The sequence below is a fragment of the Mustela putorius genome, unplaced genomic scaffold, assembly GCF_011764305.1.
Source record: "Mustela putorius furo isolate JIRA1106 unplaced genomic scaffold, ASM1176430v1.1 tig00000198_pilon_pilon_pilon, whole genome shotgun sequence".
Lineage (NCBI taxonomy): Eukaryota > Metazoa > Chordata > Mammalia > Carnivora > Mustelidae > Mustela > Mustela putorius.
This window is the reverse complement of record NW_025421311.1, coordinates 5243434-5271141: the sequence shown is the minus strand read 5'-3', so window position 1 is coordinate 5271141 and position 27708 is coordinate 5243434. Positions and strand designations below refer to the sequence as shown.

The 27708-nt window shown below is 44.2% G+C and overlaps 1 protein-coding gene across 1 annotated transcript; it reads right to left on the bottom strand.

The window, feature by feature from the left end:
- Positions 1 to 44: 44 nt before the first annotated feature.
- Positions 45 to 27708, bottom strand: RAB39A (RAB39A, member RAS oncogene family). The gene is made up of 2 exons (XM_004764410.3): positions 27334 to 27708; positions 45 to 4724 (listed from the first exon to the last, which is right to left on the bottom strand). The coding sequence occupies exons 1-2, from the start codon at positions 27558 to 27560 to the stop codon at positions 4298 to 4300; spliced, it is 654 nt and encodes a 217-aa protein (XP_004764467.1). The 5' UTR covers positions 27561 to 27708; the 3' UTR covers positions 45 to 4297.

Below are 27708 nucleotides of genomic sequence, written 5' to 3'. Positions count from 1 at the left end.
AACCACTAAAGACGGGTAATGTAATAGTCCTGGGACAACCAAGGTCTTATTCTCATTCTTTTTATTCATTATTTAAAATCAAATAACAATAATAACACATTTCGAAAAAAATGTAGACCATGTCTTTCTTCCATTGGTTGTCATTCTAAAAAAAAAAAAACTGGCAAGAGATGATTGTAGCCAAACATGTTTGTTTCTCTGTGGAATGTAGAAATTTAAACTATGTATATGGAATCCACATTTAATAGGATTAATTCAACATAATAATCATTGATTACTAGTCACTTTAGAGCACACCAATAAGACAATGTTTTAGGCACTATTTAAAAAAAGACAAACAAATTTTCCAGAGAGTAATCTTCAAAAGTTTTCTTTTCTCTTCATTTATTCTCTACCATCATCATGCGTAGTAAGTGAATCAGAGTCTGCAATGATTGTTACAGATTGTCACAGCTCAGCACTCACGTGTCTACTTCCATCGGTGATTAGGATTATGGAAATACCAAGTCATGTAGCAGTTCCTCCAAGTTCAGGAGAAAAGTGTTAGTTAAGATCAGGTGAGGATTGGTCGCTCAGGAAAGTGTGGTGAAAACACTGGGATTTAGAAAGATTTTGAAATAGAGATGGCTATTTATCAGCTGCGGAATTTCCAAGAGCAAGCTTCTTGTTGGGAATGTATTCTATATTAACATTCAAGGGATCTAACTTTAAAAGCCTTTATAGTCTTTCTTCTTCTTCTCCCCTCCCCCCTTAAAGATTTACACGTTTCCTGTGCATTTCCAACTAAATCTCTCCAGGCAGTTACTGGGGAACAAATGAATTAGCTTCTGCAATGGGTCTTCAGGCTTTCAAATCCTTGTGACTCTGTCAGACCTAAGGAAATTATTCAAATACAGTGCACACTTTGAAGTCAGCGGAAGCTTTGTACGTGATGGAACCAAGGCAATATAAAATCAAAAGCACCCCTAAAAGGATTTTATTAATCCACAGATTGAGTTTCTGGATGCCGTAAAGTTGGATAAATAGATTGGCAGTTATCTTAACAATAATAAAGGCTACTTTGGTTGCCGCTAAAAAAAATCATGGAGGACTTGGAGGCTTTTGGAAACCTAGTGTAAACTCTCAAAGAAATCGTGATTGCTCCTCTTAGGTGTACAAAGGCCACATTTAGAAGCATTTCGTTTACAAAATCATTTTGGCTTAAGCTTACCATTTAATGAACCATCCCATTTACTCAGGCACTGAAAGAGTTAATGCAACTCAAGACGAAAAGTGTCAGGGACCAGTGTATTATACGATCAGAGGGTTTTTCACTTCTTCTTTATCATGTTTATTCAAAATGTTTGGTAATTAGCTACATCATCCATTAGTTCTGAATTTTAAATTTAAATAGGTTTATATTTAAATTAAGTGAATTTTAAATTAAATAATTTCAAGTACATCTGATTCAAGTATATCTGACTTGTAAGACAGTCCAAATGTTTTGCCTGGAGCAACTATTTTTATCATTTTGGCGTCATTATCCATCTTTTCCATAATAATGTGTAAGAAAATAGGTCAGTTATTTTATATATCTATATCTATCTATATATATACGGAAAAAATATCTGGCTAAGGTTATACAGACATTTGGCAAGTTTGCATAAGAACTCCAAACTTTGGGGCGCCTGGGTGGCTTAGTGGGTTAAAGCCTCTGCCTTTGGCCCAGGTCATGATCCCAGGGTCCTGGAATCGAGCCCCGCATCAGGTTCTCTGCTCAGCAGGGAGCCTGCTTGCCCCTCTCTCTCTGCCTGCCTCTCTGCCTACTTGTGATCTCTGTCAAATAAATAAATACAATCTTAAAAAAAAATAAATAAAAGAACTCCGATCTTTGTAGTTACTGTTCATTTTAGTACTGTTTGCACCACAAACAACTCTTCTATAAGTTCAGATTGTTATGGCCCAATTTTAGTATTTTGTAGATTCAGCTGGATCATATTTTCGCTTTGCTTTGCCACACACGCACACATGTGCACACACCCCTGACACAGCAGGGATACGGAAGGAACCCTGACCAGGCAGAGTTCTAGCTTGCTTCTGCTTTTGTGTGACCTTGGTTAAGTATCAATTTTGGGGGGCCCTGCATTTCCATTTGTTTCTTCGGACTCTGTGGTTCTATTTTAAATCTTGGAACACATTGTGCCCTCTAGGCTGATTATTAGTCTTACCCTAATGTTAGTCTTATAAAGGGCGTCCACTGAAAGTTAAGTCATATTTTATAGTTTAGCTTTACAAGTAGGCACAGGGGCCCTGTACTTTAAATTGTTGCTAGATACTCAGTTTCTGAGATTTACAACTGTCGCAGTGAAAATAGATGACTTCACGTTTGGGGGACAGCTCTTCTCATCTGATCAATTACAGTTTGAACTCCCTCGAGTGAAATTAATACAAGGATATCAAGAAAATGTTGACAATAGAACTCTTCACGATATTACAGTGATGTTATCATTTATATTCTTCTTTCCATAAGCACTACTAGAAATACTTCCACGAACCCAGAAAAGGTACAAGTATTTAAAATATAATTAAATACCTACTTCAAAGATGTACAAAACCCACATTCAAACACGACTTCTGATTGAATTAAGTCTCCTGGGATTTCCCTCGCTATCATTTCCACAGTGGAGGAGCGGTGTTTCAGAGCAAGAGGGTGGAGGGCATACACGAAACCAAGAGATGCCCCCCAGGTCCACGAAAGCATGCACCTTCTTCTGCTCCCTCCACAGAATGTGGGCACGAAAGGAAAGAACACGAGAAAACAAAATTCTCAACTGTTGTACATATAATAATAGTATGCCCAGGAGCAGCTGATACCAGGCTCATCTTTGCAAAATGCTTTTTCTTTACGGAACTATTCACACGATGCACTTGATTCTCAAAATAATCCCACGAAGCAAAACAAATGGGTTTATTAGCCTCATTTTACAGTGGAGAGCACTGACAGGCAGTGAGGTCAAGTGACTCACTCATGCCCAAGTACTGGTACAGAAACCGCAAGCTTAGGACCCAGGTTTTCTGGTTTTTCGTTAAATATGCTTTCCACCATATCACTTTGGTTTTCAAACAAATGGAGATACTATTTTAACAGTAAAACCATGATTTCAGAAAGGGGCTGTGCTTGGTGCCCCTCTGCGATGAGGGATGATTAAGAGAATGGAAATGTAGGTTATGAAATATGAGTTTGTGATCACAATGTGCCTGCAGGAGGAAAATTTAATCAATAAATTAAAAATTAGAAAACTCAGAAGTCCTTTTGCAGCCCTAACTCATTATTTTATCTTTAATTTTACTGAAATACAATTTGAATGCCAAATATATCAAACATCTAACCAATCTTCTTTGTCCAGAAATATTTCCTATAATTATCTTGTACCAGAAATAGGGAAATTCAGAAACTTATGTGGACAGCAAAGTGATCTCTAAAAACCTTCCATATTTACTTATATCAATAGTTTTGACAATAGTTCATGGTAAGTTGCATTTACTTTCTTTGAAAATGCCTGTACATAAATAAATTTGTTTTTCTTATCTAAACAAGGACAATATACTATAACATTAAAACATAAGCTGATGAACGGTCCTTCGTTTTTAATTTTTATAAATATTTGCAATAAAATATTCTGCTTGGATCCTTAGATATCTTTATAAAACATAAGATTATCAGGAGCAGTAAATAAGAGAACAAAAAGGAGTATAAAACTTATTTTGTTATGTTCAGGCAAATTAAGGGAAGGTAAACATTTCACAGAATGGTTAAAAACGCGGTACCTTATACAAGGAAGTGTTATTTTAGTCCCAGTTGAAGACATGTCTGAGATTGTTTACTTTGTAAGCCAACAGTGCACTCTGAAATCCACTTTACTATTCCATATCAACAAATTAACTCATGAGAATGCAAGGCCTGATACAATCTTTCTGGTCGGACTGTATACCCCCCAAAACCCATTTCTAATTGTCAAGAAAAATGAGTATTATGGATATATGTGGACATTAAAGTGAGCTATATGCTAACGAAGTAGGAATGGGAGTAACTCTGTAGATGCTCAAGTTTCAAGAAAAAGTTGTCTGCTTTGCCTGATAACTGAACAAAATACTCGGTCGTGTAGCAGGGAAGCATAGCGATCTGAATTAAATACCTTCCGAAGGAGGGTGGAGGCGGGCAGGAGTCTCTTTGTCGTGACTGTTCTGCCGTTAATGTTGGTGCTTATCCCGAGATGACCCCCAGTCTCTCCACCGCTGCTCTCTGGCTGATCTGAAGTCAGCAGAAGCACTCTTTTCTGGGCTTCACTGCCTCCTCGGAAGAATGCACAGTATTTGGAACAAAACCACTTTTAACCCCTTCCCAGCCATCCTGAATACAAATTTCCCCCCTTTTAATAAGCTCATAAATGTCTCTCGTCAAGATGGTGAAGGATTCCTCGACATTTGTGGCGTCTTTGGCAGAGGTTTCTATATACTTCATACCACAGTCTGCGGACAGGTTTTCGGCTTCTTCCCTCGTCACCTGACGTCGCGAAGCCAAGTCACACTTGTGCCCCACCAGCAGAAACACAATCCGAAACGGCTGCACGTGCATTTTTGCCTCCTCCAGCCAATCTTTCACGTGTTCGAAAGACCGTCGGTTGGTGATGTCAAACACCAAAAACCCACCAACTGAGTTGCGGTAGTAAGATCGTGTTATTGATCTGGAAAATAAGGAGAAAAACGGGTTGTCAAAGGACTCGTTCTGCTTCTCCCCTTCCAATGTAGCACCGTAATAAAAGGTGAAGGTAGCTCATTGTGACTTAACCCGAACTTAGAAATCAAACAGGAAGTGTCTTAAGTGGACAAAAGTGCTCTGAAACTAACAGGCGAGCTGGTTTCATCCAAGGACAGAACATTGAAGTGTGGTTATTCTTAAATGGACAAAAGGACTTACATCGTATGCCATCTTGCACTTAAAATGATTCGTTTTTATGTTCAAGTATCTGGTAAGAGTCATTATTACATTACTGGGATTAAAAATAGGGATTTGGAAAGATTTGGTGAAGTTGCCCAATTGTAGTGAGGTCCAGCCTGTGGAGGCACCAGCTGGAGACCAGAGGAAAGAGGTTGGGCGTCCACTCTTCTCTTTGTCTCAGCCAGACCATGGCTGAAGAGAAGCTGTGTTTCTGTTTCTGGTCATGGCTCCCATCGGGAAGCGCCTTTCTAATGGGTTCCACTGGGTTTGGGAAATCCATTCTCCTTCCTGTCTCTTTTGGCCAGGCGGTGAATGGCTCTCGTCATTGCTAACTCTGAATGCCTCACCATCCTTTGCTGACGTCCTTCACCTTGTCCATACTTCCAAACATGGTCACTTCCCACTTCATTAAACTTTTAGCTAACCCTTCAAATGTGCTGTTTATTTCCTGATTGAACCATGAGGCAAGGTGGCAAGGCCATACTCTCTCTTCTATTTCTCGCCTTTACATGTTATTTTTTCCACCTAGAATGTCTTCTACCCTTTTCTGCCTAGATAACTCCTATTTCTCCTTCAGGCACAAGTTCAAAAATCATATATATGAGAAGCCTTCCCTGCTCCTGGGCTCTGTTCTTCACCTCTCTTAGGCAATCTTCTTCTAACTCCATTGAGCCTCTGGCATATTGCCATTATGACTCGATCCGTTTTCACTGTGTGCTGATCGGATTGGCTGGTTTGTCTCCCACTCAATTCAAGGCTCTTGAGGGTCATCTTTTCTCAAGTATCCAACAATCATACTACCTGGCAAATGAAAGATGTCATTTAATATTTGTTATACTGGACTGATTAATCTTAACGGGGAGGAAAAGTGTTAAGTGTTGTACGAAGCAAAGATGGTCCGTGTCTCAGTTTCTGAGCAGTCAACGATCTTGAACATTGAGATGATCCTTAATGAAGCTCATCTGACCCCCAAAGATCTCTGTGGGGGGGGTCCGTAGGGCAACCAGTACTCTCTTCCATCTCCTCTGTACCTTCATTACCCTTACTGCTGAAATCACAGCTCAGTTCAGTGACCCAATACCCCAATACCCCAAACCTCATTTGTTGTGGGAGTGTGAAGAAAGTACTCCACCTCTTTTTTCTTTCCCTTTCGTTTGCTTCCTTGCTTCTCCTCAGGATTCTTTTTTTATTTTTTATTTTTTAAGATTTTATCTATTTATTTGACACAGAGAGAGAGCATAAGCAGGGGGAGCCGCAGGTAGAGGCAGAGGGAGACGCAGGCTCCCCACCGAGCAAGGAGCCCAACTTGGGACTAGATCCCAGGAGCCCGGGATCATGACCTGAGCTGAAGGCAGATGCTCAACCGACTGAGCTGTCCAGGGGTCCCAGATTTTTAAAAATTTACTTTGGAGAGAGAGAGTGGGCGAGAGAGCAGGAAGAGGGGCAGAAGGAGTGGGAGAGAATCCCCAGAAGACTCCCCTGACGTGGGGCTCGATCTCATAACCCTGAGATCACGACCTCAACCGAAATCAAGAATGGGACGTTTAACTGACTGGGCCATCCAGGCGCCGCCTCTTCAGAATTCTTAGTAGAGAGATTCTCAAGGACGACTGCACTACACAGCCACTGACAATAAGAAAAATTCTCCCACCAACTTTGGCAGGCTTCAGACGTAGTTCATTTAAGTTGCTGAACTTAAAAAAAAATTGAAGGATAACTTGTTACTGTTTTGCTAGTTATCTTTATACGTGTGAATTTAGGCAGGCGTGCAGGGCCTTAAAAGAAACACAACTAAGGCTACATTATTGGACCGAAAGCTTTAATTTACCCAACATCAAGTCTGCATTACTTTTATCCCCCCTGTTTAATCTACCACTAGTTTAATTTATAAAGACATACTTTTGTGGTTGAACACAAAACTACAAAAGCAGCTGAACTGTTTTTGTATTAGGCAGAGGCATGTCTTACACTGTGGGAAAGGCCATGTTTTCTAGCCCTTTGTATTTAATTTTGCAAACACACTGGGAATACAGCTGGCATGTTATTCTATAGCATGAAATTATGGCAAAATAGATACCATGTACAGTATAAACCAGCCCTTATTAATGATTAGTTGGAATAAATGGTCTCAATATGACATCTGTCATTTTTAAGATTTTCTTTTATTTATTTAATTATTTGACAGAGAGAGAGAGATCACAAGCAGGCAGAGAGGCAGGCAGAGAGAGAGCAGGAAGCAGGCTCCCCACCTAGCAGAGAGCCCAGTGTGGGGCTCGATCACAGACACCCCTGTCATTTTCTATGTAATAACTTGATCTTCAGCTTCTATGTGTGGGCATGGATATTAGGCTTAGAATTCGATCTGGTTAGGTTTCAGATTCAGATATGGTTGTCCTGGGGGGACAGGTCTCCCCTAAAACAACTGGGAAACCCTGCTGTCAGTTATTAAGGGGAAAAGCCAGGCCTATAGACTAAAAACCAGAACTTGAAAGGCAGGTCTTACAGAAGGAGATGCGGAGCAACTATCTTTCTTTGGACCTGCTCTCTTGGGTCACAGGAGGTCTCCAGAAGTTCTCACAGGTGTTATAGAAGCAGGGTACAGATCCTAGAAGAACTATGTAGGTTGGCCTCCCTACAAAGAATTGCAGAGTTGATGAGAGTAGCAGTTCTCTGTGGGCAACAACATCTTGCTGCGGGTTACTTTAACTATTTCCTTCTGGGCTTTGAAAGTCTCACTGAATGAATGGATGATATAAAGGGGAAAAAAATATTAGGGGAGGGGGGAAACAGAAGGAAGGAAAGAAGAGAAGGAAGGGAGAGAAAAAGGAATGGATTCCAATCTGGTCTCAGGTGTGTTACGAGAAAAATTAAGAGTTATGAGAGGGGCACCTGGGTGGCTCAGTGGGTTAAAGCTTCTGCCTTCGGCTCAGGTCATGATCCCAGGGTCCTGGGATGGAGCCCCGCATCGGGCTCTCTGCTCAGCAGGGAGCCTGCTTCCTCCTCTCTCTCTGCCTACTTGTTTTTTTTTTTTTTTTTAAAGATTTTATTTATTTATGAGAGAGAGCGAGAACGAGCACAGGCAGACAGAGTGGAAGGCAAAGTCAGAGGGAGAAGCAGGCTCCCCGCGGAGCAAGGAGCCCGATGTGGGACTCGATCCCAGGACGCTGGGATCATGACCTGAGCCGAAGGCAGCTGCTTAACCAACTGAGCCACCCAGGCGTCCCCTCTCTGCCTACTTGTGATCTCTCTCTCTCTCTCTGTCAAATAAATAAATAAACTCTTGGGAAAAAAAAAAAAAGAGTTATGAGGTTACCCTCTGGCAAAACTGGGAAGGGGACACGGCGCCTGCTGAATCCAGCACAATGCTGGTCTAATGGGGAAGGTGACTCACGGGGGACAGCTTCAGGGATACAAGTACTCAGCAGATCCTTGTTCCTCCCAAGTGGAAGATCTGATCTTTTTTTTTAAGATTTTATCTTTGGGGTGCCTGGGTGGCTCAGTCAGTTGAGTGTCTGCCTTCGGCTCAGGTCATGATCCCAGGTCCCGGGATCGAGCCCCAAGGCTGGCACCCCAGTTTGGTTTTGAGTATTCAAGAAACCGAGTGGGTCTTATACACCTGAAAGCTACAGTATGAGTGACTGCTATCCCATATTCAAAGGCATGTCTCCTGGCAGAAAGTTTTCCCTCCTCCTTGCCTTTCCTGACACCTGCTGTGTGTAATTTCATTTCCGGATCACACAGCTTCCCTGCAGCCTGACTGAGTTGCTCTTCCTATAGGATCTGGAGGAGATGGTTTCTGCTTCCCCAATGCCACTTCCAGATAATTCTCTCCCAGCCCGTGTCATAAAAACAAAAAACCCAAAAAACAAACCAGAACAAAACAAAACCAGAAAGAAACCCCCCCCCCCAAACCCAAAACTTCTCTGCTCCTTTGAGGCATATGCTATCTGGCTCTGTCATCTGTTGTCATCAGCCGAGTGCGTGGTCATTCTCCATGTGCTGAAGACATCAGTGCTTTGCTTTGCTTTCCAACTCAATCCCTGTCATTCTACTCCAGTCGCTGGACGGGTTGTCTGCTGTCACCTCTGCTACTCGACTTCTCTCCTCGTTTCTAAAGAACCACCCCCTCTATTCTTCCTTTTTCATCTACTTCCTTTTCATTATCAGAAATTCACTACATCCAGGGGCGCCTGGGTGGCTCAGTGGGTTAAGCCGCTGGCTTCGGCTCGGGTCATGATCTCAGGGTCCTGGGATCGAGTCCCACATCGGGCTCTCTGCTCAGCGGGGAGCCTGCTTCCTCCTCTCTCTCTCTGCCTGCCTCTCTGCCTCTCTGTCAAATAAATAAATAAAATCTTAAAAAAAAAAAAAGAAAGAAATTCACTACATCCAAACCTGTGGATTTACAGCCTACTTTTGATCAAAAGCTCACACTCTGCAGCCCATGTTCAGTGGCAACTTTAAAACTGTATCCACATTTGTAATCTACTGAGTAACTCTGTTAGTCTCTACCCATTACATTAATACCCTCCTATTTTTACCTCTTTCGTTGTTCTGTGAGACATCACTATCATTGGTCTCTTGGAAATACCTAAATTCCCAAGCTCCTCCCCCACGGCTACACTCATCGGGGAAAATTCATCTCTGGAGTAGTCCGGCATACGGCTGAATGCTTCTGGGAAAATCACTCAACCAGGCAGGCTGGTGTCCCCATGAATTAATTATAACCAATCCCAAGTAGACATTCAACACCGCCAAGGAACACCGCTGGCATCAGGAGAAACTCTTCTCCCCTTCTCTCACACTTAGACTTCTACTATAGGAAGGAACAGCATTTCCCTTTCAACCTTTCTCCCCACAAAAGAGAACCGGAGGAACATTTCGCTCCTCTTATTGGATACCTCCATTGCAGGAAATATGACGGTCGCTTGGTCCGTCTGTTTCTCAGGCTGGCAGGCAGAATGAAACGGGTTCAAGTTAGTATCTCTTGCACACCACCCTTCTCCACCTCCCTCCACTTTCTGAGTTCGGGATATTGGTTTGCTAATTGTGAAAGGTGAGCAGGGGCCACGTCCCCGAATATCCAGTGATTCTCAAGTGCCTGGCGCCCGTTCTTAGTGAGGAGGTAAGTGGTGGATCTGGTAAAGCCAGGAACACGGCCACTGGAGAAACAGGAGAAGCGGCAGAGAGAATGAGGATGTTTTAGGGAAAGAGATACCAGCAGTGCAAAAAAAAAAAAAAGACAGAAAGGTGCCCAATATTGAGAGCCATTAGCAGAGTGTTCTATTCTCATACCAAGGTCGCTGAGATTCTATGAGCACGTCAGTGGCTAGAGAAGAGCGGATAAATTAAATATAGACAGATAGATCCACCCCAAGGATAAATCCCACGAAAATACAGCAGTCAGTAATTTCTGTGAAGTTTCTTGGGAGAGGGTGGTCCCTTAATCTGAGGAATGGTGTTAAAACCTCTCCAAAGATGACCTGTGCATCTTATGTCCGCTACCAAGAAGAAAAAAGCTTAATACTTGGTGGGTGGGCCTTTTTGGATCGTGGGGGACACTTGTATAATATTTGAAGGTACTTCTCTGACCCATTAAGTCGGAGACCCAAAAGGCTATCAGCTTAATAGGGCAGAAAGCAAGAGAAGTCCCTTCGGCTGGCCCAAGGTACAATGCACGGAGCTTGGCTGCTTGGCCCATGGTCCATCAGATCTGATGGCACCTACCAGAAGTATGCACAGCCGACTGGGATGCTCTGTCAAGCCTGGGGAAGGTTCGGCCGGGCGATTACAGGAGTGGCATTTTGGAATAAAGTTCTGCTCTCTTTGTCAAGAGTCATTATACTTTTGAGAACTAGTTCTTGACTTACAACTTGGCTTGAACAGACACTAACTGCCTGGAACGCCAGGCGAGGGTGTAATCTGAGTGCTCCCCGGAGCTGGGCGTCCTGTTTCAGCAGGCTGGAACATGGTCACCAAGCAGAAGCCATGTATACAGGCAGGATGGGAGTCCTAGAGTAACAAGACTCACGTGCCCAGCACGCTGGCTTTTGCAGGACCCTCTCAACCTGTGGCCTTACCGGAATTTCCCTATAACTAAAAGGGGAGAACGCTCATGTCTGCCTTACAGATGCCTCTGTGCGGCGTGCTGGCCTCAGTCAGCCCCACTCAACAGCGGACTTGAAGTTTCGTGGAAAAGAAAGCCCCTCCCATTTGTGGCCGTCTTGTGGTACTTCTTCCAGAGAAGGAGATGGAAAGAGGTAGGTGAGGATCTACACCAATTCATAAGCAGAGGCTAAGGGTGTGGGGGTGGGCACGAGGTATACTGACGGGCCTGGGGCCTGTGAATGCGGGTATTCTCTGCGAGTCCTCACTCCCACTCCCCTCTGGGGAGCATTTCTAATAACCGCTGAAACAAAATACCCTGTCATGTCATTATCAGTCCGTATTTTCACCCCAGTTTAGACTCAAAGTGATCAGGGCACAGAGATGGAGGCAGTGATGGGGCTCGACAAAGACTCTCTCTTGCCTAGACTGTCGCTGGTCAGAAGTCAATTTCTCAGCAGCTACTGACACTCTGGATTATGGTATGTTTCTCTGGCGCGATCATCATGGAGGGGACGCCGATGCGTCCCCACTGTAACAGACACGGAATGTGGACTCAAACCATGCCAGCACCCCCATCTGTGAACTTACAGGGCCCCTGACACATGGATGTGGCATCCCACACTGTGCTACAGACCAAAGATGTCACTTAGCAGAGGTAGAGACAGGGAAATGGGCAGATGCCGTGCGGTTCGTTGATCTTACCGTGTCACTGTCCTGCATCTGGCCCTGCAAAACTGGGGAACGGGTTAAGACTCAGTTACACCTACGTTCAGGAGGTAACAGCTTGGAAGATTCCAGCAGGATTCGGAATGTACGTGTTTTAAACGCACGAGGGACCGAGTACGAGGTGGTTTTCCTCATAAACAGAGGCTGTGGTTTGGGAGACAAAGGGTGGAAGTCGGATGATGAGGCCTTTCACAATTACACTTAATGAGTCACTACAATTTTTTGTTGCTTCTAATCCCCGTGACTCTGAACTCTGCTGACGTCAGGGTTTTAGTATCCCAGGGAGAAATGCTTTCACAAGAGAACGCTGGGATGCTTCTACGGAATTAGCTGAGACTGCTGGCTGGCCATTTGGGGCTTCTTACGGCAGTGAGCTGCCCGGTGACAGAGGACGATAGCAGGGTGAGGACCACCCTGGCCTCCTTTGGCTCTCATTGCCCAGAACTCCTGGGATCTTCTGATTCATTCCAAGCCTGGCCCTTTCAGCTTCCAGTCAAGACTCTGTACCTCAGACATGCTTCCAGAAACTTCCATTTCGTGAAGATTTAGATTTCCTCAAGCCCCTTTTGGTGCTGGCAACCAAAGACCAGACAGAGTCCACATGTATTTTGCAAGAGAACAATGACCAAACAGAGTCACAAACATTTTATAACCTTCCACATCCACATGAGGCCAAAACTCATGCTTTTTTGAAATTAGTAAAAATATAAGAGGTCCATCTCTTGTTTTAAAGTGTAAGCACAATACTGTACATCACATCTCTAGAACCTTCTCATCTTGCATGACCGAAACTTCATACCCAGCGAACTGCAACTCACTTCCTTCTCCCTCTCCCCAGCCCGTGGGAACCACTCTTCTTTCTGGTTCCATGCACCTGATCACTGTAGATGCCTCACAGATGCAGAATCATGCCGTATTTGTCCTGTAACTGGTTATTTTCACTTAGCAGAACGTCCTCAAGATTCACCTATGTTGTCGCCTATGACAGAATTTCCTTTTTTTCAATGGCTGAATACGACTCAATTTTATGTCTATACCACATTTTCTTTCAACCATTCCTTTTTTTTTTTTTTTTTTAAAGATTTTATTTATCCATTTGAGAGACAGAGAGAGCAAGAGAGCACAAGCCAGGGGAATCGGACAGGGAGAAGCAGACTCCTCTTGGAGCACGGAGCCCGATGTGGGGCCTGAGCCCAGGACCCTGAGACCATGATCCGAGCCAAAGGCAGACGTTTAACTGACTGAGCCGGCCAGGTGCCCCTGCAAGGTTGATTCTTGCACTATTTTTGCTTCAGAAAAGAAAAATGGCCAACTATTTTATGTTAATTTTCCTCTTAATTTTCTTTTTCCTAAAACACTATGTAGACAAGGGATACTGATAGCACCAGGGGTTGCTGATGTTTACAACAAAGGACTTAATATAGGAGCGATGCACTCCAGGGTGAATGAAGAGCCTCGGGGAATCTGGAATTTTTTTGGCCCACATGATGTGTGAGACTGAGATTCCAAAAAATGTAAATATCTCAAATTAAACAGTTATCTAGTTTCCTGGAGGAAACGGAGAACAAGACGCTGCTGTCATATGAAGGACAAAAGTCTACAGGTCTTGGAAGGCACACGATTATTTCTACTATAATTACTTAATATAAAATTTTATTCAAGAGTGGCCAGATTATCTAAACCTTTTATGCTATTATTATGAATTTTGTTGGATGTGCACAGGCGTCTTAAAAAAGTGACAAGGTACAGAGCACTTGCTGACTGACTTAGGGAAAACAAATCAGGGTGGGGGGAGGGGTGAGCCTGGCGGTGGGTATTAAGGAGCGCAGGGGCTGCGTGCAGCTCTGGGTGTGGTGCATAAACAATGAATCGTGGAATACTGAAAAAAATAAATAAAAAAGTAAAATAAACCAGATGTTCCATCCTGGAAATGCCCTTCTTGTGGCTTTGCCAGTTGTAAAGTTGGCATTTAGAGGAGAGACGGACTTGGATGCCAAAGGCTACTGCCAGTAAGCAGTCTACGAATGCCTTAGACTCGCGCGTGCCTTCTACCATGACATCACGTTCCCACTGCCCTTCTGGAAACGGTCACTGTGTTGACACTGTATTTACCTGTTTCACTTGGTAAAATCACTTGGCTTTGTGAGTCAGGCTCTTAGGACAGCCTTCAAGAGATGAAAACACAAGTTTCTCCTCTTCCTTTTATGATCACCGAGGCTACCAGCCCTTCTCTGCCCTGAGATTCTGAAATGTGGAGCTCACGACTTAGGAAATCCTTCTTTATACATGCAAACATTAAAACTCTTTTTCTTTGTGTACTCTCAGGGTCTCTGCATAAAAGATCAAGTCTGTGGTTGAAGAAGCTATCTGCATTACTGACAACACCTAACGAGCCACAGTCTCTCTCTGACTGTAAGTAATTCCCACGACCACCTTCTGTTTTCCTTCTCTGAGAGATCCTCACTGGATGACAGTGAGGTCTTTGCAGCTCCTACAACGCTCTATTCGCCTCTTACCTTCTAGTTTCCTCTACAGCACTTAACACCGACACCCTATGTAGTTTTCCAGCTTATGTGGTTAGAGACTGACTCCTCCACTAGCAGATGAGTTTCATGAAAGCAAGGATTGCTGTCGGTTTTTCTGGACTGCTGTCTCCCCAGTGTCTACCACAGAACTGGGCACGAGCAGTTCTAGCAGTATTTGTAAAGGAACACATCCACAGCTGAGTAAGTTCCTACTGTCAGACTGTGCCAAGGCAGCACGCAAATGCAGAGCAAATGGAACAGAGAAATACCAAAAAGCTTTTCTCCTTTTGCTATTTATACAGCAGGGATTTGCGAAGCCAAAAGGAGAGAAATGGGCTGAATAACTGCATATACTTATAAGCATATAGGTAAAATCATCCACATTTTCTCAACTGCTCTTTTACAGTAGGTAGGGATTCAACTTGTAGTTTCCAGTGGTTTCCGGAAAGTAGAACAAGTTATATGTGAAAATCGGAAGAGTTTATTTGGAAATGAATGGGAATGGTTTGTTTCTAGCTTCGCTAACTGTCCGCAAGGTGATAATGACGGGATGCTTATTTTCTACTCAGTGTGTTACCAGAAAACATATAAGACTTCAGCACGCACTTCCAACGCTTTCTGGCATTCTTCTGCCAAATAAAAATAAGACAATGACCATCTTCTCATGATTACTTTATGTTCCATATAACACCGAGCATTATGTAATCTAACACAACTAAAAAATAGTTTTTTGGGGCGCCTGGGTGGCTCAGTGGGTTAAGCCTCTGCCTTCGGCTCAGGTCATGATCTAAGGGTTCTGGGATTGAGCCCCACATGGAGCCCCGCGTCGGGCTTTCTGCTCAGCAGGGAGCCTGCTTCCCCGCCCCCTCTGCCTGCCTCTCTGCCTACTTGTGACCTCTCCCTCTCTGTGTCAAATAAATAAATAAAATCTTAAAAAAAAAAAAAAAGAATAGTTTTTCTTGGGTTATAATTCCTCCACCATTTTTGTGACTTATGTCTGTTTCCACACAATCTTCTCTGCACTGCTCTGTCTCATGTGCTTTTGTGTAGCTCCCCACATCGCTCTCTGAAGTGATGGGGCTTTCATTTTCAAGGCATTTGAACAGATTCCGTTCATGTTCTTTTCCCTCTTTTTCTGAAAAAGATTTTACTTATTTATTTGAGATCGAGCAAGAGAGAGAGCTCACTCGCACGCGCGGATGGGGGTGGGCAGAAGAGTGAGGGAGACGGAGAGAAGCAGAGTCCCCCTGAGCACAGAGCCTGATGCGGGGCTCAGTCCCACAACTGAGATCACGACCTGAGCCAAAACCAAGAGTCAGTGGCTCCACCGACGGAGCCCCCCAGGTGCCCCTCCTTTTTCCTAAGCTCGTGTTTTCATCAAAGTGACATGCGCACTTACCACACATCCTTCCTTTCCCCCAACCCCCAACAGCCAGTATCATGACATCATAATTTTAGGCAGATCCTTCCTTGGCATTTGTGTTTTTCTGATCACAGGCATTCTTTTCATTGCCAAGCCCTGAAATAAACTGTGATTTCTTCTTCCCTGCACAACCTTTTCTAGGCTTATAATTATCCTGTGTGTTTGTGAAGATAGGCCAGGCTTGCTGTAGTAACAAGACCCCCTCATATGAATGGGAAGAATGATAAAGAAGCTGGGCTGATTTTTTTTTTTTAAAGATTTTATTTATTTATTTGACAGAAAGCGAGAGCGCACACAAGCAGGGGGAGCAGCAGAGGGAGAGGGAGAAGCAGGCTCCCTGCTGAGCAGAGAGCCCGATGCAGGACTCGATCCCAGTCTGGGATCATGATCTGAGCCAAAGGCAGAAGTTTAACCGACTGAGCCACCCAGGGTCCCCTCTAATATTTCTTGCAGTCTTGCATTGACACCAAAAGCCCCATGGCCAGAAATTGAGGCTGGATCACTTAGTTGCAGGATCTCTCAAGTTGGTACCTTACATTTCTTCTTTGGGGCTGGTCAGATCCTTCAGAACAGAAATGGTTTCACCAATGTTTGAAGGTGGGGGGTATTGGCTGATGGCAGTGTTCTGGAAGCTGAGCAGGGGAGAGGGGGGAGAACTAGACTGTATTAGCATCGGACAAGCACGCATTCACTAAACGCCCTTATTTTTAATAAGGCAGACTGACTTCAACTCTGCCTGGTTCTTCTAACTGAAGACTTAACTTTCCCAAGGATAAATTTCCAGTTTTTGCCAATGTGGGGGGAGAGGATGTTACCTGGTGTGTGGGATGGTGGTAGGGATGTGAGAACCCAAACTTTCTTAACCAGACAGGCAATCAATGATTCTTATTTTCGCACTCTTACTTCCAGAAGTATCTGGAGTTTCAATGGAATATACCGGAATATACTGGGTTGGTTGTTAGCTTTTGTCCTTCCGTTGCTTAGAAGCCCGTTTTCTTGAATCTGCTAATTCACTGACCAGCCCTCCACCTGCTTTCCTGCTTCCAAAACTTTGGTGCTGTTGTCTCCTTACCTAACTCTCCTTGTCTGAGAGTTTATGGTTCCAAGACAAAGCTATCCTCATTTAGTGAGAGTTCAAGGAAAAAAGGCTAGAATGGATACAGGTGTTCAATTTGCCATCATTACCGGAAGCCACTTCTTTCTCTGCTGTAGTTGGTCCGTTTGTTACTTCCCCCTCTACTCACACATCCTTCACGTCCCAGCATCAAGGACCAGCCTCTTTGGGATCCATCCTTTGAAATGGGCCCTTGCCCGAGGTACGGAGGATGAAGCCTCCCCTTGTTCTGCCGCTGGAACTGACTTTCATACTTATCAGCCCTTATTGCAAAAATTTGATTATTATCTTTCTAGCTACAACTCACGGACAAAGACAATTGTTCCCCAGGCTGTGCTCTTCCTATCTTCCTTTCCTGGCAGAACTCCCAAGTTTTGGGAGAGACTGTGTTCCCCAGCTCTCTTGCAGTCCGCTATGGTCACGTCATGAAATCCAGATTAATGGGACAGAAGAAGTAGTGTGTGCAGTCTGCCATCCAACCCCTCGGAGAAGCCATTTGCAGTTGGCCTCCTCCCCCTCCTTCCAGCTCACTGGGAAACAGTGACAAGAATCCTGGAAGCTGGTCCTGAGGCAAAGCCACCCTGATCGTCCACTTTATTACGGGAGGAGCAAAAAGCCCTGCAAAATTTAAGAAGCCAGATTCGGGCAGTCTCTTCGTTCCAGCAGCATAGTCCGTACCGTCGAGGGACAGCATGGACCTTGAAAGTGAGACTATAGCTTACTGATTTTTAGAAAAAATTCTATTTATTCATTTGAGAGAGAGAGAGAGAATCTCAAGCTGACTCCTCCTGGGCGCAGAGCCCTATGCGGGGCTTGATCCCATGACCCAAGATCTTGACCTAAGCTGTAACCAAGAGTGGGACGCTTAACTGACGGAGCCACCCAGACACCCCCTCCTCCTACTTATGTTTCTATTTGTTATTAGATCTAGTACTGGACAAACAGTTAAGCTGACTCAGTGCCTGGATTTCCACAAGGAAATCATCCTGGTTGATTTTATTTCTCTAGGACAAAAGGGGACAGGGCTGAAGGACTGGAAAGCTACTCTGTGGCACTTATGAAATCAGAGGTCACCTGGGCCAGCATTTGCTGGTAGCTAGCTCTGGGCAGGACCCGAAGCCTCTCCTTGTCTAACGAGGGGGGACACATTATACAGGCTTGTCCACAGCAGCGACTGGGCTCGTTCCTGCCGCTGAGTGCAGCAGTGCAGCCAGGGAGCACTGCATGGGGGCGGGGGAAGGGTCCGTGCAGCCACAGCTGTCTGCTGCCAGTGATCAGTACTGCTGCTGTGTGCAAAGCTACTTCCCCCCTGTTTTCTGAACACAGCAGTAAAATTACGGTTCGGGTGGAGCCGGTAACTAACGCGGGTATAGAGAAGATGGGGGTTGGGGGGAGGTGGCTGTGTGCCCACAAAGTACTTCTCAGGACAGAAACTTCACAGCGTGCAGCAAAAGTCCTTTCCATCACGACAGGAGGCCTGGTGCAGCAGAAAGAGCTCGGAACACACAGTTAAGAGAACAGGGTCCTTGAGCAAACCACCCAGGAGCTATAACCTCTGGGGCAAGTTAAAGCCGTTCTGGACATTAACTGTATTATTAACAACCGAGTCTGCTATTAGCAGATCCCCTGTCTGTTCTCTCCCGGTCCTGTGGTTACAGTTATTTATGGGTAAAATGGCCAGTATGCTGACCACAGTGTGGCTGACCCCTACAGCACTTTTTTTTTTTTTAAGATTTTATTTATTTATTTGAGAGAGAGAGAGAACATGACCAGGGGGAGCAGAGGGAGAACCAGACTCCCTGCTGAATGTGGAGCCTGATGTGGGGCTCGATCCCAGAACTCTGAGATAATGACCTGAACTGGAGTCAGGTGAATAACCATCTGAGCCCCTAGGGGCCCCTCTGTGCCTTCTTTCACGTGTCTGTCCCCTGGCTCCCTTCCTCACTAATTTTCTTTGCTGCCAATGGTTGTCTGCTATGTAGCAAACAGCATCTTCTCTCTCACTTGTAATTCCTCTTTCCACAGTCTATCCATCTATTCTAGCAAATCGGTCTTCAGTTTCACCTCCTATCTGTGTCACTGACATTCGCTTTCCCACAGCCTTCCTACGGTAGCTCTTTCATACCTAAACAATCTGAAATTAAGAAGTTTCCTCCATTTGCTCCTTTACCTTTCTTCCAGTTTCTCTAGTGATTACCACTGGGAGGTTCTGTGTTTGAAACAAATGTCGAAGGTCCCATGTGATCTGAGTGAAAGTGTGACAAAGGGCTAGAAGTCAGGAAGATCACCTCTTATTTTTGACTGAGGGGACACAAACCAAGGGATTCTGAAGGGATACTGGATTTTTCCTAAAACATCAAGAGTTTTAAAGGGGAAATCGGATGACATCATACACAGGAGCAGCAGCAAAAAGGGACATGGAGAATCACATGAAAAAAGAAACTGGGAGAGATTCTCAATATATTCCTAAAATTTAAGGAATTGCTCATACTTTTTTTTTTCTTTTTTTGAAGTGTTGTCTCCTGAAGTGCTCCAGCTACCTGCTGACCTACCAGTTCCTAAACTGCTCCGCGTAGAGGCGCCTGGGTGCTCAGTCGATTAAGTGTCTGCCTTCAGCTCAGGCCATAAGTTTGGGGTCCTGGGATCGAGTCCCACCTCGGGCTCCCTGCTCAGTGGGGAGCCTGATTCTCCCTCTGCCCGCCACCCACCCCTCCTGGTGCTTGCTTTCTCCCTTTCCCTCTGACAAACAAATAAAAATCTTAAAATAAAATAAAATAAAACGCCCTGTGTAAAAGGACTCTGGGTTAGGGAAACACCACATCTACCTTGGGGATTCCCAATATATATTACTATATCCGTAGATTAGAAACTGAGGAATCCTGCAACCGCCCAACATTTCCCATATTATTTGATCAAGGAAGCCTCTTCTCAAATTACACCTATTAACATCACTCTGCAAAATGCTACATTGAAGGAAAACAAAAGGCAATATCTAGTATTTAAGAAATTATAATCTTTTCTTCATCACGCCTGTAAGTTCTTAATATCACCTAACTCTTGTCTGGAGTATGCTTTCTCAATCGTTTCTCAGGGAGGGTGCAGTTTGGGTCCCACACCATTCTCTTGTATTTCTGATGCAGGAATCTGTTATTAAGGTTGTCCCTAAGCCTTGCGTGAGGCTGTAGGCCAGTAAGTCCTACGAAAAGGAAATATACTTACAAAGACTTAAAAATCAGAAGGAAAACCACTTTTAACATTCTTAGTACAGCAAGATAATTTAAAAAGAAACCATACCCAATCATATAAAAATTAGGAAAAAAATATTAATAAGGCTCCTGGCTGGCCACGTTGAAAGGGTGTGCAGCTCTTGATCTCAGGGGCCATGAGTTCAAGCCCCACATTGGGTGTGGAGATAACTAAAAAATAAATAAATGAATTTAAAAAAAAAACAGGCATAGAGAAAGATCACATTTTGCCAAGAAAAGTCACTGGTGACCTTCTGAGCATGGCTCTGCCAAGACATTTCGCACATGACTTCTAACTCACTCACCACATAAGTAACATGGAAGCAAGCCTAACAGGAGTCTCAGCTCCCTTGCTGGTACAGCCACTCTGGAAAACAACATGAAGGTTCCTCAAGAAGTTGAAAATAGAGCTACCCTATGACCCAGCAATTGTACTACTGGGTATTTACCGCAAAGATGCAAATGTAGTGATCCGAAGAGGGACGTGCACCAAAATGTTATTAGCAGCAATGTCCGCAATATCCAAGCTATGGAAAGAACCTAGATGTCCATCAACACATGAATGGATAAAGAAGATGTGGTGTATATATACAATGGAATACTAAGCAGCCATCAAAAAACCCAAAAAGCTTGCCATTTGCAATGATGTGGATGGAACTAGAGGGTATTATGCTAAGTGAAATAAGCCTATCAGAGAAAGACAATCATTCAATCTCACTGATAGGTGGTATTTAAGAAACAAGGCAAAGGATCCTAGGGTAAGGAAGGAAAAAATGAAACACGAGAAAACCAGAGAGGGAGACAAACCTTAAGAGAGTCTTGGTCTCGGGAAACAAACTGAGAGTTGCTGGAGTGGAGGGAGGTGGGAGGAATGGGGTAGCGGGGTGAAGGACATTGGGGAGGGTATGTGCTATGGTGAGTGCTGTGAAGTGTGTAAGACTGATGAATCCCAGGCCTGTACCCCTGAAACAAATAATACATTACATGTTAATAAAAAATAATAATAAAATAAAATATTTTAAAAAAAGAAGTCTCTGCCCCTTCACCTCAGTATTTTGTTGGCACTGAGTTATTTTGTTGGCTTCTTTATATCCTTGCTATTGATACCAGCTGGTGGTCTTAAAGACTTGCCGCCAGTAAAGCAGTTTGGACTTAGCAAGTTGTTCCTAAATCGCTACCATAGGAAGAAAAACAGAAAAACTTTACTACATTTTAGAATGTTCAAGAGAACACTGTTAAGATTTTAAGCCAAACTAAAATAATATGTGAGCTAGCCATCAATGTTTGCTTACTCACTCTTATATACACAATGGCTGTATTTCGAAACTCTTTTGCAGCTTAAACTAGAAATACACTTATAAATTTAGAACATACTTTGAACTTTGCTTCATGTTTTTCTGGGACTCTTGAAGGTTAGACCAGTATTTTATTACATAGTAATAGTACATTTATTACGTTCCTTTCAGAAAACAGTGATTTTTACCCTAATGAGATGTTTCGTGATAAGCCAGGTAGAGTGTGTGGGGTAGAAATTTTCATTTACTTTTATTTTTAGTTTTGTTTTTTTTTTTTAAGATGTATTTATTTGAGAGTGGGAGTGAGCATAAGTGCCAGGCTGGGCAAAGGGAGGGGGAGGGGCGGAAGGAGGGGGAGGGGCAGAGGGAGAGGGAGAAGCCGGATCCCTGCTAAGCAGAGAGCCCCGTGCAGGGCCCCATCCCAGGATCCCCAGGATCCTGACCTGAGCCATCCAGGCACCCCTACAGCACAAATAATTTAAACCAAGACATTATTTTATCTGATGACTCAACACAAATAGAGCATTGCTTTTACTGTTTCTAAAAACTTGGATCGACAGGAGACTGTGCTGACTGTGGCACTTAATTGCGGACAACTTCCGCTCTGTGGCACATGCTGTTATGAACCCATGGATCCAGGACTGGAAAATCTTGTTCTCTTGAAGACTACGAACTGCAATCAAGAGGGAAGGAATCAAAACCAAAACGAAGCAATTTAGTTTGAGCATTCAAAACGTTCTCTTAAGGGGCGCCTGGGTGGCTCAGTGGGTTAAGCCTCTGCCTTCTGCTCAGGTCATGATCTCAGGGTCCTGGGATCGGGCCCTGCATCTGGCTCTCTGCTCAGCGGGGAGCCTGCTCCACCCCCACCCCCACCCCCGCCTGCCTCTCTACCTACTTGTGATCTCTGTCGAATAAATTAATAAAATCTTAAAAAAAAATTAAAAAACAAAGAACGTAAGTTAAGCCACTTTAATTTTTTTTTATCTTTTTACAATTTAAATTCAAGAATTAACATATCATGTATTATTGGTTTCAGAGGCAAATTAAGCCACATTTAAACATTATTCACATGCGTATTTTGAGGGGAGGGAGGCAGCAGAGACATAAGGGAGCCAGCGGGACAGAGAAAATGAAATGCGGGCAAGAGACACTCTGCGGTGAGAAGGAAGGAGAAAGAGGGTGGGAGGAAGGGGGAGAGGGACAGACAGGAGAGGGTAGCGGGAAAATAAGCCGCTGAAGGAGAGGTAGGACGCGACAGGAAGAGAAAGATCCAGAGAAGAGGCGCTATAGAAAAAGAGACGATAAGGCACATGGAGGGCGGGGCGAGGCTCAGAACGTTCCTGCAGATGCTGGGGGCCAGTGGAGGGCAGGGCTATCCCTCAGCAGCACTGGCTACTTAACGCCCTTTGCTAATTTGCTGGTAAAGGAACAACAGAAGGTCCGCCATCGCTCTACACCTCAGAAGTTCAGGGGTTCTGCTCCAAGGATGTGACCACAGGAGCTCATCCGTGGAGCCTCTCTGGGGTAACACTCCTTCCAGCATGAGTTAGCGTAAATTTTTATATTTTAAAAAATAAAATTTGAGACATGATGGTTTAATCAAAGTTAAACGGGCTTCTTTGCTGCATGACTTCTGGGAGCCTTTGATATCAGTTTCTAAGAGAGTGATACATGGAGTTCAGGGATTCCCAAATTTACCTGGGCACAGAATTCCTTGTTAAAAAAGAATCACAAGGGATAACGGTTCGGCAGGACACACTCTGAGAAGCATTCTACCAAGAATATCCTATTCTCTTTATAGCTAGCTTTTTTTTTTTTTTAAAGATTTTATTTATTTATTTGACAGAGATCACAAGTAGGCAGAGAGGCAGGCAGAGAGAGGAGGAAGCAGGCTCCCTGCTGAGCAGAGAGCCTGATGCGGGGCTTGATCCCACGACTCTGGGATCATGACCTGAACTAAAGGCAGAGGCTTTAACCCACTGAGCCATCCAGGCGCCCCTATAGCTAGCTTTATAATCACTCGCTGTAACCATAACACCCCAAAGATCAGACAACAAGAAATAAAAAGCAAAATCTGGATTGAAGCTGTGAAATCTCCTATCCCTACAAGGCAACGTAGCTATTTCTTTATCTCATTTTATCTTCATATTGCTTTAAGCGCTTTCCATGGGAAGTTCAACATTTTTATCCTTATAGTTGATGCTTTCCACACTTCTAGCACCTTCTAATATTTATCTTTATTAAAACTGTGTTTTAGGATAGTCTTGCCTCCTTTCCTGCTAAACTTTGTCCACTGTGATGATTAAAATTTGAAAGTGGGGTTTGCTAGTTTCCCTGCAAAATCCACAATGCCAGACCCACCTTCCCTTCTTCAAGGGCACATACATGGTGGCTCAGCCTAACTGTGGTCTTGGAACTAACTTCTCAGCGAATTTAGAGCTGAAGTGATCTGTCCCACAGCGGTCTCACTTGCTTAAGAGGAACATTGCTGGGACACCTGGGTGGCTGGCCTACTCGCTGGAGCGTGCAACTCTTGACCTTGGGGTTGTGAATTCAAGCCCCATATTAGGCATGGAGCCTACTTAAAAAAAAAAAAAAGGAACATTGTTTGATTTAACGTTTTGTTTTTTTTTCCCCTGTCCCTCATGCCAGAACACAGTGTTCACAAAGAAGATAATATCTTAGGGCTGGCAGAAAATTCAAAAGAATGGTACCCAAATGATGGCTCAGAGCAGAGTCCCTCCACCAACACAGACCAGTTACCTTGAGACTTTTACACCTGAGAAATACATTTTCATCTTTAACGAAGGGACTGTAATCTTGACTCTCCTTAATACAGGAATTTGACATTTATTGTCATTAACACAGTGTCAATAAGAATATTACAATTTATGGTACACTCACATATATTATTTTTGTAAGCCCATTTTTGCTTTGATCTTTTGTTCGTTCTTATTTTTTGCAAGTAATTATGTCTTCTAGCATGTGTTAATCTAAACATTGAAAATTAAGGCTTTATGTGTTGATTATATCTCAAGCTAGGGGGAAGAAAACTAAGGCTAAGTGTGGCAATAAATATCAGCTCATTATTTTGTTCTGTTTTCTTAACGCTTTCAAGCTACACCCTGAGTTATCTAAAGAAGATTCCTTTTTGGGGTGCCTGAGTGGCTCAGTGGGTTAAAGCCTCTGCTTTTGGCTCAGGTTATGGTCTTGGGGTCCTGAGGAATTCCCCATCTCTCTCTGCCTGCCTCTCTGCCTACTTGTGATCTCTCTGTCTAATAAATAAACAAAATCTTAAAAAAAAAAAAAGATTCCTTTTTTGCTAATTTGTAGCCAATCAATAATAAACCTTCAAATATAAAATTTCCCATGAATTCCTAATGATATGATATGGCTAATATCTTCATGAACTCTAGTACCTTGCTATGAAATAAAATGTGTAGGATATTTACTATTCAAAATGTTATCTGTGTTCTTAGATAAAGATACAGAATGATTTAACAATGGTTGTTTTATATGGTGAAATATTCTGCTTAACAGAAAATCAAGTATTTGGAGGTAGCTACTGAAATACGTATGTATTTATGAATATATCTTTGGTAAAGAGCCAGACAAAACAAAGCATGACTCATTGTCAGTAAACATTCCCTAAATGTCCTTGTATTGTTATGGGAGAGGTACTCTGGTTTTAATAATGTATATACAAAGAATTACTATTTACATGTGCTCAAAGACATTAAAAACAATGATCTATTTAGCAGAAAGGACTTTAAACTCTAACAAATTAATTATCCTTAACTATCTTGTCAATAAGTTGAGGGGCAACTTTTAAGGAAATGATTAAATACAATAAGATTTTACTACTTATGATTCTTGTAGTTGCAACTCTCACTAGTTTTTAGGAGTTTAAGGCATAAAGAATATGTTTTTATTATATTCATTTCAGAGCGTAAAGCAAGAGCTATTAGTAAACGCTTTTTTTTGGGACCACAAAATATCTAAAGTTTCATCTCTGACGGAGATGCCAAGGACAGGAATTTGCAATCAGTCTTAAAAGTAAAACTGGAGGGTGCCTCGGTAGCTCAGTGGGTTAAGCCTCTGCCTTCAGCTTGGGTCTTGACCTCAGGGTCCTGGGATACAGTCCCCCATGGGACTCCCTGCTCGGTGGGGAGTCTACTTTTCCCTCTCTGACTCCCTCTGCTTGTGTTCCCCCTCCCGTTTTCTGTCAAATAAATAAATAAATATCTTAAAAACAAATGGTAAAACTGGAAGGAATCTTAAGAGATCGTAATGACACCATTTTATAGATGAGGAATCAGATGTCTGAAACCTTATTTTAACTAAAAAAAGGATTCCCAATCTCATCTAGTCAATTTTTAATATGGCTGAATAAATTGTTTTAATGTTAAAAAAAAAAAAAAGAAAAGAAAAGATTCCCCAAAGGGTAAAACAAAATTCTTCATGGAACTCTAATTAAACAGGAAGCTTTAATATCTCTCTGCAAGGCTGGTGTTATCATCTTTCCACTTCATACATAGGAGAAAACTAAGGTCTGAGCGAGCTAAGCAGTTGGTTCACTTATCATCTGTCTGAATCAGCGTGTAGCTGGGAATGGAAGCCAGAACTTTAAAAGTTGGTACATCCTCTATCACAGAAGAGGCCGATCTCCTTGGAAAGGGACCAGCTGGGGCTGGTGAGGGGAAGCCACGTTTGGGAAGTCCCCTCATGGATTCCTGCGTTTCACAAGCCGAGTACTTGCTAAAGATTGCAAAATGCTTGCTTAAGTGAGTTACAGGTGACAGTGCAATCTTAAAAAAAAAAAAAACAACAAAAACAAAAAAGCCACAATCCAAAACATTACAGTGTATCAAATTTCCTACCTTTCTCTAAAAAAAAAGAGTGTCCTCAACTCCTAGAACTTAAAAATATGCTTTATTAGGCGATTCAGCCTTAAATATCCAGGAAATGCGAACAAATCACATTTAATTTTTATTTGCGTAACCTGAGTTGTCTTTGCAAAATCGTTCCTTCAGGGTCTCGGTGAACATTGGAATGAGACTCTTCATTTGGAGCCCTCTTTCTCTATTCAGATCGCATTTTCTGACGTATTAGCACCCTGGAACGTTAGGCACCCCTTATCAATCCCCTACAGGAAAAGTTCGTGACAAAATCTCAGTGTGTCTCTCTTCTCCACTAAACCACCAACGATGACCAACTTCTAAAGACAACTGAGCCCTAACTAAACAAAACAAGGACCCCCCCTCACCCCCTACCACCACCACGCTGTGCCTGTGTCCCTGACGTTCCATCCAGCTGCCACCTAAGACACATTCCCACGGGTCACATGGCCCAGCATTTCTGATGACCGCATTCGGTGCCGCGAGGTGTTCCAACCATTACCGCATCCTCCTCCCTCTCTGTACCGTGCCCAGGGAGCTCGGGCAGGCTGGGCGGGAGCGGCGCTCGCCGTCGAGCCGGAGGGACCGATCACCGACGTGGGAACCCCACTTTTGCAGTCCTCCCCGGGCCGCACAGAGCGGGGTGCAGAAAGGGCGCTCGGAAGCGAGGGGCCGGGTCAGGGTGTGCGCAGCGAGGGCGCCCGCCGAGTTTGGGGAGCAGGCGGCAGGGGAAGGGGTGCCGAAGACTTGGGGGTCCCAACATCCGCAGGGGCAGAGAGCGCGGGGCAAGAGGGGGTCCGCGACTGGGGACCCCTCCCCGGTTCGGGCGGGAAAGGAAGGGCGCAGGAAATGGGCGCCAAAGAAAGAAGTGAGAAATTGCGGAGGAGGAAGTCGTCCCTGGAAGAGGAGGGGCAAAGGGGAAGCGAGGATGGAGTGTTTGCACTTTCGAGAGGGAAGGGCCGGAGCGTCCTCCGAGCCGGGCGGGGGCGGTCCCCGGGGTGCCCCGGGGTCGCCGCGGCCCTACCTGAAGCGCTCCTGCCCCGCCGTGTCCCACAGCTGCAGCTTGATCCGCTTGCCGGGCTCGATCTCCAGCAGGCGGGAGAAGAAGTCCACGCCGACCGTGGGGTCGCAGGCGGGGGAGCGCAGCCCGGGGAAGCGGCCCTGCGTGAAGCGGTGCAGGAGGCACGACTTGCCCACCGTGGAGTCCCCGATCACGATGAGGCGGAACTGGTAGATCCAGATGGTCTCCATCGCTCACGTGCCCCCGCGGGGTCGGGGGCCGCCCCACCCGCCCGGCCGCCGCGGGGCAAGTTTGGCGGCGGGAACTGTCCCTTCAGCACCGCCCGGGCGTCCGCCCGCCGGCTTCCAGCATATTCCTGCGACTGCGGCCGCCGCCTGG